The sequence below is a fragment of the Ammodytes marinus genome, assembly GCF_949987685.1.
Source record: "Ammodytes marinus genome assembly, chromosome: 18".
Lineage (NCBI taxonomy): Eukaryota > Metazoa > Chordata > Actinopteri > Uranoscopiformes > Ammodytidae > Ammodytes > Ammodytes marinus.
This window is the reverse complement of record NC_137222.1, coordinates 4,961,370-4,982,857: the sequence shown is the minus strand read 5'-3', so window position 1 is coordinate 4,982,857 and position 21,488 is coordinate 4,961,370. Positions and strand designations below refer to the sequence as shown.

Genomic DNA, 21,488 nt, shown 5'->3' with positions numbered 1-21,488 from the left:
AGTAACACAAGGACAGCAATCAGGTCTGGTAGAAATTAAGGATTTCGCAAGCAGATAATATTGTGTTTTAAGAGGTTACAACTAGTTTAGGAAATCCACTGGAATATGCACTTTCATTTAAAAGTTTCCAAATACATTGGTTTTCTCCCAAGCTTTCTCTCTTATCTTCTGGAATTTGTAAAATAACAAAACCAGCGAGAAAAGCAACAGTGGGTCTTTGTGAGTTTTTCTTTTTCTTGGATTATAAGAAACTATTTCCAGCAGAAGTTGCTGGTCCAACTACAGCAGCAGTGAACCGGAGAGGCTCTTACATAACTGTGCTAACTCCACCCCTGCACCTCTCTCAAGACTAAAATACTCACAGCCACATAAATATGACAGGCCTGAGCACAGAGAGGCCAGGCTGAGGAAAACAAGTCAGACAGGCTGACATCGGATGGGTTCAAAAATCTAAATCTATCTAAATCATTTTAATTTGAGATATAATGTCGGCACAGGAGAAGGAAATGCTTATTTTTGGGGTTGATAATGGGTGTTTTATAGATATTATTCTTTATGGATGTATCTCCAAATCCTAACCAGATTCCCCTAAAGGTGAAGTCAGCGAATGGATGTTGTCAAAATCACACTTTGTCAAAATCAGAGAATAATCTTCTCACGATTCCCTACCTGTTTGTACTGAGTGTGCTGGACAAAATATGGTTCAGAGTCTAGGCTATGTATTAACAAAAAAAAAATGAATCAGTGCACACACAGTATGAACAGGTTGCGGATCATGAGGAGATACAGTGTAGGGATTCTACTATTAGAATCTATACACTGTACACTTGTTGTCCAAAGCTGTAGTAGTGGTGTATTTGGACTGGAACCTCCCATACATCTCAAAAAGATTACCTTGGATCCATCCAGACTGATGATCCGATATACATTCCTGGTACTGTCATAGAAGTAGGAGACGGTGACGGCATGTTTACTGGTGGGCACCCAGTTCTTCTTGGTGCTGGGGTCGATCTGGAAGACGTGAGCCCGCGTGCTGAAGATGGGCTGCTCTCTGTAACACAGGGACACAATGATGGAGAAATCACAATCTGGGTCAAAGTGCCTCCACTCTGAGGTTAAGCCTAAAATATGTGCTGTGTGTAATTGAACACTGCACCATGAGGAGGAGAAAAACAGGCTTTGGTCGCACCAAAATAGACAAACCCCTCGAGCCTAAGTGATTGCTGTTGCCACATCAACCATTCACCAGCAAATTACTCTATCCAAGTAGACACAGATTTATACCAACAGACCGACAATGCTAACATTCTAACTCTTTGAGGCTGTGCTAAGTGAGTGGAGCTTTGAGCTACATGCTAATTAGCACTAAACGCAAGGTACCAACTGATGACGATGTTATGAGTGGATAGGTACCGGTATTTGCTCATGAACCAAAGTATTATACACAATTTCAAAAAATGACTTGATGTTGCTTGGCGTTAAATGGCTGTACCAAATGTCATGTCAGTCACAATGCCCTGGTTCTCAGATGTGAGAAGTTATTGCCTTTCTGTTTTTAATCACAGTGTGTATAATTGAATATATTTGGATGTTGACATTTGACAAGAGACATTTGAAGATGTCGCCTATAGCATTCTGCATTTTTTGACTATTTTCTGATGAGTGATTCATGGATAAATCAGACAAATGATAAAGTACTATAGTGTGTACTAGAGGACAAAGCTCGCCACAAATTGGGTTAAATCGATTAACTGTAGTAATGAAGTAATGATTTCTAGTTACCCGGAGGCTAGATGTGGCCGCATGTATGAACTGAATAACTTCCTGAGTGACTGATTTGCACCAGTAGCATTTCCTGATAAAGAACACACTGTACATAGTTAGAAGATTATTTGAGCAAATTAAAATTTTAGTCCGAGACAGTGCATGTCTTTGTTTTCCCAGTATGCAAACCCCCGGCTGTCTGTCGGTGTGTGTGTGTGTGTGTGTGTGTGTGTGTGTGTGTGTGTGTGTGTGTGCGTGTGTGTGTGTGTCTTCTGTCTGGTTTCTAAGTGGAGAACTGCTGATCTGATAACATCTACAGTCAGATTCCTGTGTCAAAGCGCTTGTCATTGAGACTCAAACGCCACAGTGCGCTTCATTGTTAAAAAGGATTATGGCCTAACAATCGGTTAACATAGGGACAAACACCACGGGGCAGGTTTTGATCTAGGCCACCCTGTCACAGTATTGACAGACTGATTAACCAAATGACCTGTGAAGAACATCGATCTTATTTGGAGAAAAAAAATCACTTCAACACCCTTTAAAAAATAAATCAAATAAAATTGCTAATTGACACTTTTGACTGTGTTTGACTGTTAGAGCAGGTTTTCAATCAGTCAAATCAATGTGGCGACTTTCTATTGGCAAGTGTCTGAAACTGGTTCATTTTCTCCATTTGAAAATGAGGCTAAAGATGTATTTCATCTTCTCCGGGAGCATTAGTGAACACATTAACTATCTATCTCCAAAGTAGATCATTAGTTTCCATTTTTCAGTTGGCTGAATTTAACACAGTTTGCTCTCCCACGTTCCTCCTAATATCACAAATGTATCCTGCAAATACTTGGTTTGAATCAAACTGCTTTATAGCAAGCACATGTTTTCTGTTTTATTTTTTTAAATAGATTTAATAGAGATAGATTCAATTGAACAGGAGCCTTTCTTTATGTGCTGGTCTATTAGAAATTACACAACTGAAATTTCGAAAAATCAGCTACACAAACTTTCTCTGTATTTAGTTACCAACTATAAGTAGCTTTAAGGAATCATTTTAACATTCCGTTTGCCTACTTTAACATTAGCAGCAAACTTTAAGCAAGTCTTCTAACTAGCTCACTAGTAGCAGTGACTTAACCTCACTCGCATAACACCATAAGCTTTATAGTATTGTATGGCATTTCCTCACTGTGTATTGTCAACAGACAGAGTTAAAGCTTTAACATAAGACTCTCTTTATGGCGTTTACATTCCAGCATATTCAGCCACAACACCAGACCGGTTAGTCCTCATCCTAAAAGGTCCTTTTAAGCAGAAGTAACTAGCTGTACTTAACTCTCCTGTCTTTTAAACCTGATTTGCCGTTGTTACATAATAGCTGGTCCCCGAACATATCCTGATTTGATTATAGGAAATATTCGCTGTAAGCAAATCATGTCCAAGGAAATAAAATGCTTTTATGATGGCCAGTGACATGCACAACACCTCCACAGAAAAGAGAGATGTAGTTGGTGACGCACATCGAAAAAATACAAACATTTAATTCATTATTTTAATAAAAATTAATGTCAGGTATTGCAGCACAAGTACAAATAAATAGAGAAAAGTAGAGAAAAATCACAATTATATCAAATAATGACAGAATAGTTCAGTATATTCTTGTCTTCTCCACTGTTGAGCCGTTTAGCCTATGTTTAAGCCGGTGTGTGAATCCTATGCACACCCTCACATTATCACCTCGTCTCTAATTAACTGTGTCTATCTTTAAATAACAATCTGCCGAGGCTCCAGTCTGCTGACTCAATTAACACACTGACACGTGACGAGAGGTTCAGAGAGTGGGGAATCACTGCGTCCCAACGGAGGCCCAGGTAATGAAATCTACGTGGTAGACAGACATATTATGAATGAAGCTATACTGCTACACTAAACCAGTCAAAATAAAAAGAGCCTGTTTTAGTTTATTCAAATTTCCACCAGGAAATTATATAGCAAAAAATACTTTTGGTGTTTGGCCAGATAAGTGATGAGACAGAATAATAGTAAATATATTTATAAAAAACTAAACAGTGACGTTATTGATGATGCGATCAATTAGCAACCAATTGGGCGACTGTGGCTCAGTTGGTAGAGCGGGTCGGCCGATGATCAAAGGGTTGGAGGTTCGATCCCCGCCCTGCCACCTGTGTCATAGTTGTTGTGTCCTTGGGCAAGACACTTCACCCACCTTGCCTCGTGTGAATGTCGATAGTTAGCCTGCTATCGGTGTGTGAATGGTAACGTGTAAATGGGAACAGGTCTCCCTTGTAAAAGAGTCTTCGGACTCAATGGGATATACCTGTATAAATAAAGGTTAAAAAAAAAAAAAAAAAAAAAAACAGCGTTGAGACATGAGTCGCAGATTTTGAAATGTACTTATTAAAACTGAAAAAAACATTCGGCATTTGGCCTTCGGCTAAGTGTTTAATTTTTTCTGGTTTCGGAAAAAAATCAAAATGTATGCGCATCCTAGTAGCAACACAGATTTAAGAGCCAAAATATCACATTGTATCTTATTTAGTTGCTAATTAGACCTTGTTTGTTTCTATCTGGTTCTTCAGAGTGAGAAAGGTGTTTGAAAGCTGATCTCAATTGTCCCTGAGACCGTGACTTAATGCAGCAGAAACTTGGGAGTGATTACGATTTGCATTTTTGATTCCCATTTTGCATTTTGATACCGGTTTCAGATACAAACATTATTAGAATGGTAACCATGGTCACCATAACACTTACAGACGGTCACTATCTGTATAGCATGACACAGCTGTTTTAGCCACACGAGCAGATGTAGGGATGGTCAGTCCATTACTTTGACTACAGACTGAAATATCTTAAAACACATCGGTTGGATTTGCAGTAAATCCTTTGGAGAATGATTACTACTGACTTTGGTGATCCCTTTACTTTTCCTCTAGAGCCACCATAATGTTCACAGTTGTGGTTTTGAGTGAAATATCTCGACAACTTTTGGAAGGATATTTTCCATGAAATTCAGTACAGACGTTCATATCCCCGTGAGGATGCATTGCAATAACTTTGGTGAGATGTGACTTCTCAGCATCATCATACCGGGTCAAAAGAAAAAAGTTTATGACCAAATAATGCTAAATAAATACTGTTCTACTTAGCAAATATTAGGGTGCTAACGTGCTAATCTAATATTGTGAACATCACGCCAGCTTAACATCACCATGTTGGCGTTGGCATGCCGACGTTAAAGTCTCTAGGATTCCTTATATGGGAACCATACACGTCTGTACAAACTATGTGCCAATTCGTCTGGTAGACGTTGAGCCATTTCACTGAGTAAAAAGACAACTTTGACCTGCTTCTTGCACTACTGGGAATAGTCAGTAGGCGTCATTCTCTGTGAACAATGAATGCCTGTACTAAAGTTCCAAGTTGCTCGGACAGCATTTGAGACACTTTACTAAAAAAACAAAATGTCAACTTCATGGTGGCGCTAAAGTAAAAGTCAGGGGATCACAAAACTCAGCATAAGCTTCATCCTTCAGAGAGAATTAGTGTTTGTCCGAGACTTCCTGACATTCTAACAGTTGTTGACAGAAAAATAGTGAACTGACAATGCCTTTACTAGAGCAACATCGCTAGCACTGCCCCACGATTTAAAAAAATTTAATAAACTCTACATCAAATATGTGACCGTGTACTGCCGGGGAAAAGGGAAGTGGAAGAATTGAAGTTGAAGGACGTTATGAATCAGAGGAAGGTGCGAGAGAGACCCACATCCCAGTGCATTCATAATTCACATCTGCTGTGTTTCTTTGCTGCTCTACCAGCGACTGGCCGCCCACCAGGCTTTCACACTGAGAGCAAGAAGTGTGTTAACTGTTTATGTACAAATGAACACGTACAGAAGTGTTTAAAACATGCACAAGTCGCCTTCTTCACATGTTGTAAAGTGGCACACAGAATCCATTCTCTTCGTGTCTTCCAAAACAAAACATTGAAATAAATAATGCATGGAGAAACATCAAATAAATATAAAAATTGGCTTGAAGTTCATAATGTCAAATGTTCCACAACACAAAATAAACCATAATGATCACTTCATTACTTGGCGTTAATGAACCATTTGGAGTCAGCGGGGAACGAAGGCTGTGTCCATTAAAAATATGATTTATGTTTGGAATAAAATCTCAGGGAAGCTTGAAAATATACTGTTATGCAAACAGTCAAAATGCAAGAATGTGTTTTACTCTGCAATAACACTACAGTAGAGCAATCATGGATATGGACAACCATTGTCTCCCTGTGAGAACAGCGACTGTATGTTTCAGAGATGATGACAGACACAGTCCCAATAAAGCTGATGCAGCTCCCGAGCCAGTAGCATGACAAAGCTGAGATTAGGCTCATTAAATAGACAACAAGTCGATTGATCGCAGCCGACAAGATCATGTGGGTGGAGGTCGATACTGAAGAGAGAGTTGCTGGCACGCTTCCATATTTGTTTGGCAGTTGCAGCAGTGAAGACAGCCTGGTCCCACCAGACCGTCGTACTTCATTGCATTTGTACAGAAGGTTTGGAGTCGCTCAATTGACAAACGTTAAAGCCACTACGAGTAGCTTTGTCCGTTGGCGGCCCCTTTGGACAAAAGCGGTAGTATTTTTGCGACGCCAGCTGTCGTAAAGCTGTTTTCTAGCTTGTGCCGGGTGTGCGAGATTCAAATGATCAGGAAACAATATAGTGCATGTCCGTGTGTTGAAAGTGTGAGGGCACCGTACTCTTTTCGGCTCCGTGAGAGTGGTTAGTGACACAGCATCAACTAATGCAAGTAAGTGCTACACACACCTGATTGCAATGAGTTGATGCAGTGTCGCCTAACTACTCTCTCTCACGGAGCTGAAAGATTATGTGTCTTCACAGAAAGCGAATGAAAGAGAGACGGCAGTTAGTATAGATCACGATGAGGTAATGTGTTTATGTTGTTGTAAATAATGACTATTTCAGATGAATAATGGTCATCTGATGATGGTGAGGCAAAGTAAACTTTAAGGCTACCGCTCATTAATTTAGGAGTAAACACTGCAGTCTAGTTCGCTCCGTGAAATTGTGTATACGTTGCTTGGCAACGCCCTCCCGCCCGTCTACCACTCTCCCTCGCTCTCCCTTTTAGCTTTTCTTCATTGCATTTTCTTTTTTTTCTTTGATGGTTCAGCCCCGTTATCAGTCATTATGACGACAAATAACTGTCTCAAACAAGGCTCCCGCTCCCCTTCCCTCACCTGGAGGGATAGGCTTCTCAAATCGCGTTGCTGCGCTACACTGAAATCTGCGACCAATACGGATATGTGAACATAGAGCCTGCACGCGCGAACCGAAAATCGGACTGGGTGTGCGACCAGACCAAAAGGAGTAATAAAAACTATATGAAAACATCTTTCTTTGCACTGATGGTCTCCTTTGTGTGTGAGAAAAAAGAACCAATGGTTAAAGTGAGGTTAAGGAAATTGGCATCTGCAAAGTCATTATGCACCAAATTACATCAGAATTAACACACATTGTCCTATATTTCAGTGAATTATCCACAGCTATATTAAGTCCTGTCGGCGAATAAAAGTAAAACATTTGTTGTAGAAATACCGGTATCTGTTGTGCTTTATGTCATCTAAGCAAAACAGATTAATTTGATTTTTTTTTATTGTGTTGTATTCTAATATTCAAATGTTTTTTTTGGGTGTGGTTTCTCATACAAGCCTGTACAGGTTTGTCGCACGGCACCCACACATGTACTTTAATGTTGCATTAAAACTGTTTATATTGTTTATACGTGAAATAAACTAACATTAACCAAAGCATAAGAGACTTTTCAATAACCCTAACAAATCTGTCTGTATGTTATGTGCTCACTCCCTCAGACATGAATTGTTGAGACAAAAAGGTCAGTTGCTACCGCCACTGCTGCACCCAAAATATGTTTCTGTTTCCAGTGAAAACATGCAGTAAAGTAGAAAATATTGCTCCTGGACGGTGTTCCATTCAGGAGTGCCAAGTTTAAAGAGGAACAGCATGTTTACAACACAAATCTATTATAGAAGAACAGAAGCTATACAGGACTTGTTGGAGTAGCATAAAGTCTGACTTGCTAATTAAAGATGGAGTCAGTGATCAAGAAGAACGCTTGTTGTCAAAATCACTTTTTGTCAATATCTCCTCACAATCGACTATCTGTAGCCTACCGCCGAAGATATACTTGCTGTTCAACCACGTGTTTGCATAGACATAGATAACATATTTGTTCACATACTCAACTATGTACATGCCTGTTAATCATGGTTAATGGACCTACGGACGCGTAACGTTAATTTTTGAGGACGTGCACCACCAACACTTCAAATAAACGAAGGATATGCATTGGTGACGTCATGCACAGGTAGTTAACAGCAAGGATATTTTCGGCTTTAGTGTGCTGAAAAAATATCTGGTGTTAATACACAGCCTAGGCTCTGTAAATGGGGTGTTGCCAGCTTCGGCGGGCCCCTTTTGGTAACATACCATTTGTTACCAGTTTACGGAGCCTAGGCTGTGTATTAACAGCGCACACACATGACAGACAAGTAGCATATCGTGAGGATGTATTGACTTATCTGGACAAAAATGTATTTTGCCAACAAGCATTCTCCAGAATCGCTGACTCCATCTTTAAGACAGTAAGTGCACACACACACACATACAGGAGGACACGCTCGTTCTTCTACGTCTGAGGAATTGATTGTGGACTGGATTAAAAACCTTGAGAATCACAGAGGATGTTCTTTGCATGAGGAGGTAAGCAGTATAACCACCCCCCCCCCCCCCCCCTCAATCCCCACCCCCCACCACAATATGACAACAAACCAATCACATGCTACATCCTCTGGCTTTCATCTGGAGTAAGAACTAGGTCGCTCTTGATCAGGAGTCACCACACATCTGCAGGTTCAGCTACGAGCAGGAGAAATCAACATTATGGTCTGATGGGGATTTATGTCGCTTCTGCTTTTCGTCCTTAGCAGCACAAAATATGATGTTTGTGCTCCTTGTAAACTGGTGCAGCTCCATTATGGCAAAAATCATGGTTGCGATTATTTTCGATTGATATTAAGATCACAATTAACTTGCTAACTTGGAAACATTATCTTATTTTCAGAATTGTTGTTAGTATAAAAAGAACATGATCATCACATCCAAAACATCCTTCTTTTTTTCTTCTTTTTTCAAATCACTGTACAAAATCGTGCCCTTTGATACTTGACCTGCTCTGTGTCAGGAATTCAACAGTAGTCCGCTTCATTACAGCCTAATCTTTTGGGCTTCAGTAATCTAAAATGTCAGTGTGTGTGTGTGTGTGTGTGTGTGTGTGTGTGTGTGTGTGTGTGTGTGTGTGTGTGTGTGTGTGTGTGTGTGTATGAGAGAGAGAGAGAGAGAGAGAGAGAGAGAGAGAGAGAGAGAGAGAGAGAGAGTGAGTGGATATAGTGATGGACAGCTCTGCTAGTGTGTGGTTTAGTGTTATATCTCTCTGGGGGCAGTTTGCTGTAGGGCCAAGCATTCATCATGCACTGCCGAGGTGTCAAGAGATGACAGCAGGAGTACTTCATACAGTTAGCAATGGGTGGCTAGCTAACACAGTGTTTGACAAGAATGTGCAGCTGACACACACACACACACACACACACAAACACACACACACACACACACACACACCCACACATATATATTTTGCCACTGAGGGGCTTGCTAAAATCTACAAGAACAAAACAAGCAAAGTCAACCACGAAGAGGGACAACTGTAGCATGACATTTTCATTTCACTGCAAGTTAACTACATACCCCATTTTTGCAGGATTTGGTGGTTAAGTTGAGTCGATACAATGATCCTCTGTGGTCTGTGTGAACAGGGCTCGAGCTCCAGCTCTTGATCCCCTCTCTCTCTCTCTCTCTCTCCAACTAAAGCCGCTCTGGTTGTTGTGACTTGACGGGAGCCACGGTGCTGCTGCGCTCAGTCCGACATGACTCACTGGCTTTGGTGGCGGTAGCGGTGGTGGTGTTGTTGTTATGCCCTCGCGTACATTTTTGGAGGGGTGTTGGTTTCATTCGAGCAAGCGTGTCGGCGCAAGCATGATGACAGCGGAGAAACCAACGGCAACAGCGCGCGGACGCTAGTAGACTAGACAGTAGTTGCTACCCGTTAGCTTGAAAGCTAGCTGAATAAAAAAAAACTCCTCAGTGAAAGCGCTAAACGAGGATTAACGAGATGAACTCGGGGCGACACTGACAGTAAAATGAAAGGCGGGGTGATGTATAACCAAATTAAGCTTGTGAAGTTGCCTTGTTTTCAACAAAGCAAAGTGAAAATGTCGAAAGAGGTTGAAAAATAAATAGTCAACCCGGTAAAATAGCGCACGTTCTCAAAATAAGATTATCCAACCATTAGTAGCTTGAGGTGATGACAGTTCATAACCATTGGTAACCGTTGACAGCAGTTTATAACCGGTGGCTGCTCACATCAGTGTATGTGTGAAATCTGACGAACTGTAGATGTACAGCGCCGAAAAGGAAAAAAAAATCTTCTCACATTCACTCCGTCAATCTGTTCATAAATCCCAGCTTCAGACGCTGCCTGTCTCTTTCTCGCCATTCAAAAGTCCTCCAACCAACAGGGTGTTTTTAACTGGCGCTAGTGCGACCTTTAACGCCGCTTTGGTGATGATGGTGATGGTAGACATCTTCCTTCAAAGGGTAGCATATTCATCTCAAATTTTGGAGGAAAATAATACAGAAAACTCCAGGGTTTAACGTCCTCATCATCATCATCCTTAAAAGAGTACCTCAGCTTCACAGACACGTCGAAACGTTATAGTGTTGATGTGTGTTCAGTCACATCTAAAACAAGCTGGATTTTCTTTCCTTTTGTCTAATATGTACATTTAGCCAACCGGGGAATCAATCTTTCAAATGATGCCAAAAACGTGATGCTGATGCTCCTCCGTCTGGGCCGGTTCATCCTCTTTCATCATCGGCCCGCATCTCGTTCACTTGCTCGGCTCCATCCTCCGCCGCTGGCCGCTCCGTGGGGAGCATTTAGCTGTCTACGTCATCACGTTTCCACTTGGACATTTTGACGTAATTGGCAATAATGTGTTTCCTCACATCCGGTGTGTTTTGCTGTATAAAAATCATGATAAAACTATATATATATTTATATATAGTCTATGATAAAAACACAAACAAATACAGGAGTATTAGTGGTTATACCGCCCAACTGAATCTAGGCTGTTATAATTGTATAGTAGCCTATATAATAATACTATTCATTCAATAGCCTACCATAATGCTAACTATCTTACCAGCTGTAGTTCTAAACTATAGGCCTATTATATTTGATATCATATCACCAATTTAACCCCAGTTTTTCAAATTAATTCTTATTTTCATATTTTATACTTGGACTTGTATTGTCTTTATTTATTTGCAGTTATTTATCTCCTGATGATGCCATGATACCTCAATCCAGTATAGGGTTTTATATTAACTTATCTTATAAAGGACTGTTCTGTGATACCCAGCAGGTATTAAATGTCATTCATCCCCACTCAAAAATGTCACAATGAATACTGTAGTAAGTTTATAACAACATTGAGCATATGAGTTGTGTGCTACTGATGATTGCCATCTTGTGGACAGTTATTGATATAGCCAGTACTGAAGTGTGTGATCTTTATTAGCAATACAAAATAAGAGTTAACACATATTGATCAGAAAAAAAACCCCTTTGAGTGTTTTATTCTAAATATATTATTCGATTAATCCTTCTGACTCTTATTAGCAGCGTTGAGGTTGGTTATTTTGAATACCAGACGGAAAAAGTAATATACAAGTATGTCAAAATTGCACTTAAGTAATATACTACTTGAGTATATGTAAGCTACTTGTTATATTCTATCACTAGTAGAACCCTTAGTAAAACCCTTGTATTAGTTCATGGTTGTTTACTGTTAGTTTAGCAAATAGGATTTGTAGTAAATGATCTAAATATGGAAACACATGGTTTAATACCAGTATCAGTGGCAGTTTATGGTTTGCAGAACTAGACTAGTTTACACACGAATACAACGTTTGCCCAGATACAACCTGTTGACTATAAGGAAAATCTCTCCCCGGCTCTTCCAGCCTTTCATGTCGCCTGCAGTATCCGTGTCAGTGTCACAGTGCAAGACGGACATAAGCAGGTGCATGGTTGACATTTCATTATATTACATGGATTAAGATGGAAGAAATTTTGCTGATTTTCAAATACAGGCTAACTTTGATGATTCAAAAGGTGCACGGCAGGAGCCCATACATATGTGATATAATTTGTTTTTTTCTTTACCAGTGAACTTTCAACTGGTAAAGCTTAATATGGGATTTTCTTTGATCCCTTGTACACAACTACAAACCAAACTGTACACCGTTAACATTATTATCAGCCTATCAGTTACATACAGAGCCATGACGTATAGGCTACCATAAACACATTATTTTTAGATCTTGCAAGAAAAAATAAATCCAGAGTTATTTACTTCATTTTACGACTCAAATTCAACACATCAACCCACTCTAACCTATTTATCAGATATGCCAAACGCAAAGGTTCAACTCATGCGGCCACAGATGACAAATTAACCTCCCTGCATGTTGCAAATGCTTCACGTGAAACACTGGAAGACCAGTTTTCTATTTCAAGATTACGCTGAGCTTGAAAACTCAACTCAAGTCCGGTCACTGAGAGTATCATCAACAGAGCAGCGCTTAGTTAGGGCGAGAGGCTAAAGCATATTTTATATTTTGAAGATTTTACAACAATGGATACTGTGATGGGAGATTTTGAACGTTCAGATGTCGACGCTGAGATGACAGCGTTGACCCCTGAAGATAGTACTGAACAAAACCTTGATGTCAGCGATGAAGTGGAGCACCTTCGAAACAGGTAGTTTTCATTCTAAATATTGTATTTGGTATATATTAGTATTAGTATAATGGCAATTATTTTGTATGCCGGGGCTTTGCTTTACAGTTTTAATAATGGTAAGAGAACAAGTTGTTGTCTTAAGTCACTTTTGAGGAATATTTTCTTTTTCTTTGGATACATTCCCATCTAAAATTGTGAATTAATGTAGGAAATTCCATTACCTGTGTGTGTGTGTGTGTGTGTGAGTGTGTGTGTGTTTGTTTATAAGTGTGTTTTGAGTGTCTCAGTCGGTGGAAGCACACTTGCTTGGGGTACACCAAGCTTAAACTAATGCATTATAATACATCAATCATATGGCCAATACTACCATCATTCAGTTTTTTTTAACAGTTTAAAAGAGGTATTGATTAATCTTTATCGTAATTTTTGAGTCAGTAGTGAGTAGAGCTTATAATGACTGGTGTTTCTACTATTTTGTGCACCCCCTAAATAACAGAAACACCTCTATAAACAAATATGGCTTTAATGTTCTAAATCTTTCACACATTGGTGAAACGCGCGCAGATTTTGTGGAGTCTTCTCAAACTGCCATTTTGTTTTTCTGTTGCCGTTGTCTGTCAGTTTACGTGAGGCCGTCCACGATGACAACGTCCGGCCTAAGATGCAGTGCCTCATGATGGACTCTTCCTTCTCCATGGTGACTATGCAAGGCGAGGACAGCGGCATCGAATGGGAGACCACCCCCAGTCGCTGCAACACTCCCTGGGCATCCGAAGCTGGGAACTCCCTAACTGTGGATCCCTGTTCCCCAGTTCCAGTACGGCCCGCCACACCTGGGTCCTTTCCAGCAGGGAAGATCATCTTTGTCATGGACGAGGAGCTGATTTCAAGACGTAAGAAAACTAAAGAAAGAGTGAGAAAGGCAGACAGACAAAGGGAGCTCCTCATGGACAGTTCTGAAAACATCTCGGGGAGGCCGGAGTTAGTAGAATACTCACAGCCAAATGTGAAGACCGAAGGAGAAGGAGACGAAGAGGACGCAAATGATCCTCGGGTGGATAAAGAACAACGGCTTTTCAGATTGGTGTCGGAAGGTTCTGAAATCCTGAACATTGTCGTCCCTCCAAAACTGGCTACAGTGGACGAAGAGGAGAGCAAAGTAATGGTGGACAACCTCTCTTATCTGGAGGAGAGCACCGTTGCTAAAGCCGCTGAGGACACCCAGGATTATGAGATGATCTCAGATGCAGAAAGAGCGGACCAGGCCGAGGCCCGACAAATCTCGGCAACAAATGTAATGGATCCCCCTGGTGCTCCGGTGGCTAAACCTGTAGGCGTCAAAGGAGCTGGTGGGAATGTGGACTACTTTGAGGCGTTCACCATGGTTGACGCCCAAGCTCCAGGAAGTCCGGCTGTAATCGATCAGGGAAAAGTTGAAGAGGAAGTGGATGTTGCCAATAGTAGCCAAGATACTGAGATATCTGGGAACTCTAAAACCACCACCCCAACACCAACACCAACATCAGTGGATAATGACAAAGTAGACACCATAAGTCTTGAGGAAATGACCAGTGAGCAACTAGATGAGGTCTTCTACGGTGGTACAGAAAGCCCCAAAAGTCTAGAAAGAGAAGAAGTAACTACGCCCGTTAGACTCCCCTCAAAACCAAGCGGTTCCAATTTGTTCGAGGGCCAGGACGAAATCCTTACGCCGATATTTCTGCCAGAAGGACCTCCCAAAATTATCGATCAAATTCTGCTGGAGGAGCCCCAAGCCATGGCATTTCTTTACACTGACCTGTACGAGGAAGCGGTCGGCAGTTACAAGAAAGAAGAGGACGCAGAAAGTATGACCTCGGAGAAGTCTTTCCATAGCAGGCATTCAGACCGCGAGGCCAGAGGATACTTGGAGAAATACGCCCTTATAGATGAGACTCCCGTAGTTGAAATGGAGCCAACTGAAGGAAATGGTCCAGAAGAAGACGAAGAAGGTGCTCGGATATTGTCCCAAGATTTGTACGATTTGGGCGATCTGCTGTCCAAGCCTGAAGAAGAAGATAATCCAAATCCAGAGGAGGAAATCACAGACTTCCTCAGGGCCAGTGACAACTCTTCTCCGATTGACGTAGATCCATTCCCTCAATCCCTTGTACAAGGGGAGCCTAAACCAACGAAAAGGAGCAAAAGCAAGATCCAGAAAAAGGTCTCCATCAAGGTAGAAAAAGTTGCAGATCCATTAAGCATATCAAGCTTTGAGTTTCCTTCTGAGGAACCTGACTGGGGAACCACAGATGATGATCCTACAGCTATGGATGAGAAAGATGAGGAGCAGGAATCGAAAAAACAAGATTCGGAAGTGCAAAAGCCGGTTGCACCTCCCAGGAAAAAGTCAATATCTGCTCCTAAGGCGTGTCTGGACCTGACACCTTTGACTCGGGTTGATGATGTCATTACACAGGAACCGGAAGAGGCCGGTGGTAAAGAAGGGAGGGTGGAGGAGAAGGAGATGGCGTCACCCGCAGAGACGGCGGACGAGGGTGATGGGGATGGAGAGGACACGATGCAGCCATCTTGTAATGTTGCTCAACATGAGGATATGCCTGAGTTGGCTTCAGAGGAAATTAAGCCCTCCCAAACTGAAAGTATGAAAGATACCAATGAAGTGACTGTCATGGATGCATTAAAAGATGCAGCAGAAGAAGAGAAAGACACTAAAATAGTAGAACAAAGTGAGACTGTAGCCGTTGTGACGGAACCTGAAGTGGTCGATATTAAGCCATCACAGGCAGCTGAAACAGTGGAAACAGACAAAAAAGGCGATACTTCAACAGCTGTACCAAGTGAACAGGCCAAAGACAGAGGAAACTGCATAATACTTTAACTGAGCTACAGCTACAATGTTTAACGCAGGACACTGAGGGTAACATTTTTAACTTACAGATGTCAACATGAAACTTTGCCAGTTAATAACTTACATTAAAACAAATATTTTTTGTATAACAAACTTTTCAGAAATGTTTGCATTTTCTGCATGTTTTTAAGAACAAAATGTAACATAAATCAGACAATTGACAACATGGTTGAATAGTTCTAAGAATGATCATCGGAAGTTTAGTTGATGTAAGTGCTTTAGAAGTTGAGATTTTTGGTTCGTAGTATTGAAAAAAAATTATGTTGAGATAATAGCCATTAAAGTTGGTTGAATAGGATAATTATACAAACTGACAAAGATTGGTCAAATAAACACCTACATTTTCATTTTGGACCTTTTATTTATATACCGGTAGTATGAAAGAGGATTCAAAATTGACCAGTGCTTGAAAAAACCTGTTTTTGCCTGCAGTGTCTCGCCTCAATGTCAATTGCCTTCCGTAATCAAGATCTTAGTAGAATTAGCTTACAATAATGGGAGGTAAAGTCTTAAAACTTCATATATCAAATATTGTTTGTGCCAAATATTGTTTATGTTAGTCTACTTTTTATTATTTGTGCCCCTGTGTATCTGGCTTGACTCGTACTAAAATGTGAAACAGGAGGAGGATATTTTCCTTAGTTTTTTCCAGCTTGACCCTACAGTCTCTAAAAGTGTATTTCTGGAAACAATGCATGAATCATAGCGTGTTTGAAAAGGGAGATCTTTGGGTCATGAGTGTGAATAAAAAGTGGTTAGAGTGAGACCGCATGCGTCTGTGTTTGTGTGACATTAGAGAGTATCTTCCTTGGCTATAAATAAGCATCTCTGGCTTTCAACCTGACACCTCCTCTCAACTAAGGAGTCCCTTGTAAACAGAAAAAATTGTCTTATGTGCAAACATGAGCACAGCAAATGTTATTTTTAATCCTCTGAAGCTGATAATTATTTGTTTGATCCTTAATGTTTTTCTAAATGCTACAAGATATGCTAAATTAAAATATTTTAACTGTGTGTGTGTGTGTGTGTGTGTGTGTGTGTGTACCAGTTTGCTGCATTGTACCTACCAAACATCACACTAGTTTATGACCTTGGATAGTTGCTTTTTGACGGACTGGACGGTGGAGTGTTAACCCTACACAATGTATTTTAAGCGTGTATGAATCGTGAATTATTCACATTTTTTAAATGTATTAAATTATGTTTTACTGTAACAGTCCCATCTGGAGCTCAGCAGGGATTCCGTGCCTGATGCCGACCTTCAGAAAGAGACTGAAAACACACTTCCAGATATTTTTCTTCACAATTATAATAAGCTTTATTTTTATAGGCCCAGCACCTTTCAAACCCAGAGTTACAGGGTGCTTTGTAACATACAATACCATAAAATAGAGGTGCAATGATAGAAAAAAATATCATACATAGAAAATGCAATGAAAGCAGAGATGTTAAGAGGTGGTCAAACATTTGAACCACCTTAAAAATAGGAATAGACATACAAATACCAATATCAGTCTGTGGTTTGCAGGTGTGTGTTTAAAATATAAACCAAAGCACTATCTCAACTGATCCGATAATGAGGGGATGTTATAGCCTATATTGTTGTATAAAAAAAATATAGGCTAGCCTAAAGAGAAATTAATGCGTAGAATGGATTTTTTTTCTAAAGGTTTGGAGCTGTTATCGGGTTGAATGGGTCTTTGGCGACACTCAGTGTTACAAATAAGTTTATCCCTATGCTCCAACTTCACCTTTTCCCTCCACATCGACAGGTGGCAGTTGCGAGTTGACAGCTTTCCTAATAACTCACCCAAACAAGTATCACAGCCATAGACGTACAGCACAGAAGCAAATATAGCATAAATAAAACTATTTTCGCCACAATAAAAACATTAAAAAATACGAATTAATAAAATACTAAAATGACGAAAATATGTTTTGAACCAAGCAGAACATAGGTAGGACCAAACTAGGTATCGGTCTTTTCTACTTTGTATATTTCTATCCCGGAAGTCGCTCGTAGGCGCTGTGTCGCTGTGTTTGGTTCAGGCTTGGTTCCTAGGATCACTTCCGCAATGGACAACGTCCCCGGCGTTTCCTCGTCAGTTTCTCCCGAGGAAAACGGTCCAGACACCGGGGACGAAGACTCCTCGGTGGAGAACGGGTTATGCGACTTCTTCGGGGACTTGGCCGCTCTACCGGTGGAGGCGGGCGAGAGGAGACCCACGTGTTTACGGTGCCGGTGAGCTCATTTACTATCAGGCACGCTTCAGTGAAGGGACTGAGGAATGGTGATGGGGAATGGAATAGGAATAGCCTACTTACTTTACAGTTGTTCTTTCTTACATTCTTGCTAACACAATCTAAGAAACTTTAAAAAAAATGTGGTACAACGATAGTCCAGTAAACTATGTTATCTACAGATACATACTGACGTAAATGACTAATGTAGCTTATGTAACAACATGGTAAATTAGAACACATCTACACATTGAAAACAATCTATGTGTACGTGTGACTATCTTTTGGAATTATTTTCAGTTGTATATTAAAAAGCATTTTGGCAAAATATTGCACTTAAAGAACCTGATTTGTTGTTACTAATATTCAACATTTCTCAAAGAATGAGCCTATATAATATAATGTATGTATGTATATTTCTGGGATGATCTAATCCCAGCTTGACGTGTTGACCTCTCCTCCCATGCAGTCGCCCTCAGAAGGTTTGTCTCTGCCCCTTTCTTCCATCTCAACCGCTGGACGTCTCCACGTGTCTGTATGTGGTGCAGCATCCTGCAGAGGTGAGACCAAAGACACAGGCTGTCTCACATTATTATAGTCTGATGATCAAAACACATGTCCATTTACAAACAGTGTTTGAATGCTGTATCATTCCTCCTGTTCTCTGGTCATTAAAACATCCCTGAGCTTGAAAAAACTTATTATTATTATTATTTTTGACATTTTACTTGTTTATTTTGAATGACCTGAAATAAAATACTCTAACCACCTGACTTGTGTTCTTTCAGGAGAGCAGAGTTCTTCGCACGGTTCCTCTTCTCGCTGCCTGTTTACCACAGGGAAAATGTAACGTCATCGTTGGAAGGAGATTCAATGAAGAAAAGTAAGCAACGTTTTTTTTGTTATCCGGAGACGTTAATTGTAGGCGTTTGTACTTTGTAACCTCTGATTACTGCGCAGTTGCACTTTGACGTTTTTTTATTACGTTTCAAATGATTTATTGGCTTTGTACTTAATGTCCTGTCTGTTTGTTACTACTATTATGTTGTACTGTTGTTGTCTTAACAGGTCTGTCTTCAGAAACCTGTATAAATCAAGGTCAAATAATTTTTTTTTTAAAATGATATTCCGTCTTTCCTCCTTTTAGGAACCCAGAGCTGGCTGAAGTGTGTCGGGACAGCCGGACGTTGATCCTGTACCCCGGCCCAAAGTCAGAGAACCTGGAGGAGCTGGTGCAGAACCAGGAAGTGGGCGCCGTGAGACACAATGTGATCATCATAGACGGCACCTGGAGCCAGGCCAAAAACATGTTCCTCAAAAACAGCCTCTTCCACCTGCCCAAACAGGTGTGTACTAGGCCGGTTATCCTATTTTGGGTTTAAATGGATTCCTTTATCAGTAACACAGAAGAGGTTTCTGTTCACATTCGACTATATAAGCTTTTCTTATTATACACCCACCACTGGTGGGTAAAACTTCTTCACAAACAAGAAATGACAAACTAAAACTCAAAGCAAAAGAGTTTAGCTTATTTAACTTCCAGTACATGTCTTCAATCATACTAGTATAAATGAAAGGTCCATGATGTACATTTAGGTGTGTAAGATTTTAGTTTAGAGTTAGATATTGCCAAATTTGTAAACAGTGCTGATCCCCTATGCTTTGATTCACCAGGTGCAGCTGAACAGGACTCTGTCCAGTCAGTATGTGATCCGAACACAACCTTCCAACATCTGTCTGTCCACGCTGGAGTGTGCTGCAGTCGCTTTGTCCATCCTAGAGCGCAACGACGACATACAAGAGGTGACAACATGAAATGATTATTATTATTGACTTATCGCTTTTATTTTTTTCTTATCGCTCGTGCTGAAAGATCTTAAAACGCTGCTTAGAGCTAAGGGGAAATGCAGAGTTAGGTTATAGTTTTTACTGCTACGAGTGACTCCTTTCAACATAAAATGTTAAATAATTTATTATTGCAGACCTTATGCAAAAGTATAGAATCAGTAAAGCAATGTTACCAAAACACACATGACACAGTACAGTATATACATAAGTGTTTCTGACAAGTCCACTGCACAAAAACACAGGTTGCAATGGAAAATGATAACTTTTTCCATTCATCTAATTGAAATTATATAAACTAGTGACCTTGAATGTACTTTTAAAATGTGGTGCTTTATTATGTTTTGTAACGTGTCCACTCCTAAGGTGTCTAGGATAAGGCCGACAAAAAAAATAAAAAATTATGAAAAAAAATTATAAATAAACATGTTCTTGTATTTTCTCATCCCAGGTTCTTCTGAGGCCCCTGAACGCTCTTTGCTCCTTCCAGCTGCAGCACGGCGCTCAGATCCACCACAGCAAAGAGCATCTGCTGAAGAACGGCATGTACGACAAACCCATGCCCAAGAACAAACGCAAGATTAAACGGATGGAGAAACTCGTCACCGACCACAGTGTCTGCCCCAGATGAGGGGGAGGGACCTAGCAGCAAAACGAGACTCCACTCACTCATATCTGCGCTCACAGCTGGGACTGTTTCAAACTGGAAGCACATAGCAGGGTGCTGGACACACAGAAACCACTGGACTTTTTAGGGAGTTTTTTTTTTCTCTTTTTTTCCTGTGTGCTGGTTAAATGTATTTATGTTTTAAGTTAAAGTTGTAGTTTTAGTGTTATTAATTGTCTGACATTAAAGGTGCAGTCAGCGATTCTGGAGAATACATGTTGTCAAAATAATCAAATTCATTGCATATCTCTTTATCTGCTACCTGTCCGTACTGTTTTTGCGCTCTAAAAAAATCCAGTTTTAATACACAGCTTATGCTCTGTAAACGGGTATGTACACAAAGGGTATGTACACAACGTGGCCCACCGTGGCTAGCAACATGCCAGTTTATAGAGAGTAGGCTGTGCATTTGCTGTATTTTGTCCCCCCACACAGTACGGACAGGTAGTGGACCAAAAGAAGATATTCACTTATTTTAACAAAAAAAATGTTTTTGACAATTCTCCAGAATCACTAACTCCACCTTTAAATTAAGTTCTATTGTTTTAAAAATGGTTTACAGTATGGAGGTTCTGTTTGTGTGATTGACTTTATATGGTTACATCTGGAAGGGCTGATTCCACTGATGTCTTTTTTTAATAATAAGCATAAACCTTTATTCAGATATGTTACAAAATACCTCTGACTGAAACCTATGCGATATTCCATGACGCACACAATACAGCAGCAACAAAATGCGATAGAGAATTGTATTGAGCTGTAGGCCTATGTGATGTCAGCATAAGGTCCTCTGTGTCATAAATAACATTAATAAAGTAAACGTGGATTGGAAGTCTTTTTTATTTTAATCTATCAAATTTGCCATTTCAGATGCTGAGAACTGAATGAAAACATTATCTGCAGAGATGCTTTTAATATTAAAACTCAAACTCATTAGGCTTAATTGTGATCCATGCAGGTTGTGTCCTAGACAGTAGGACTTGACAACCAATACATTGTGATATAATACAGTTCTTCGCCTTTCCATTCAATATTCGAAATAATATAAATGTATGTGTTTTGTGTCACG

The 21,488-nt window shown here is 40.3% G+C and overlaps 2 protein-coding genes across 2 annotated transcripts in view; one reads left to right on the top strand and one right to left on the bottom strand.

The window, feature by feature from the left end:
• The window catches only part of homer1 (homer scaffold protein 1), a 16,241-nt gene extending 6,251 nt beyond the window's left edge, over positions 1-9,990 (bottom strand). Inside the window, exons 1-2 of the mRNA XM_080046275.1 lie at positions 9,635-9,990; positions 895-1,051 (exon numbers count right to left, since the gene is read on the bottom strand). Of these exons, the coding sequence (XP_079902401.1) occupies positions 895-1,051; positions 9,635-9,639 (162 nt within the window). The 5' untranslated portion in view covers positions 9,640-9,990. The remainder of the gene's footprint in view (positions 1-894; positions 1,052-9,634) is intronic.
• A 7,751-nt stretch (positions 9,991-17,741) lies between these two features.
• On the top strand, positions 17,742-21,237 carry dtwd2 (DTW domain containing 2; the record flags this gene model as incomplete). The annotated part of the gene is made up of 6 exons (XM_080046918.1): positions 17,742-17,908; positions 18,377-18,467; positions 18,696-18,790; positions 19,055-19,253; positions 19,582-19,710; positions 20,204-21,237. 6 exons carry the CDS (start codon positions 17,742-17,744, stop codon positions 20,381-20,383), a joined length of 861 nt encoding a protein of 286 aa, XP_079903044.1. The 3' UTR covers positions 20,384-21,237.
• Between the last annotated feature and the right edge of the window lie 251 nt (positions 21,238-21,488).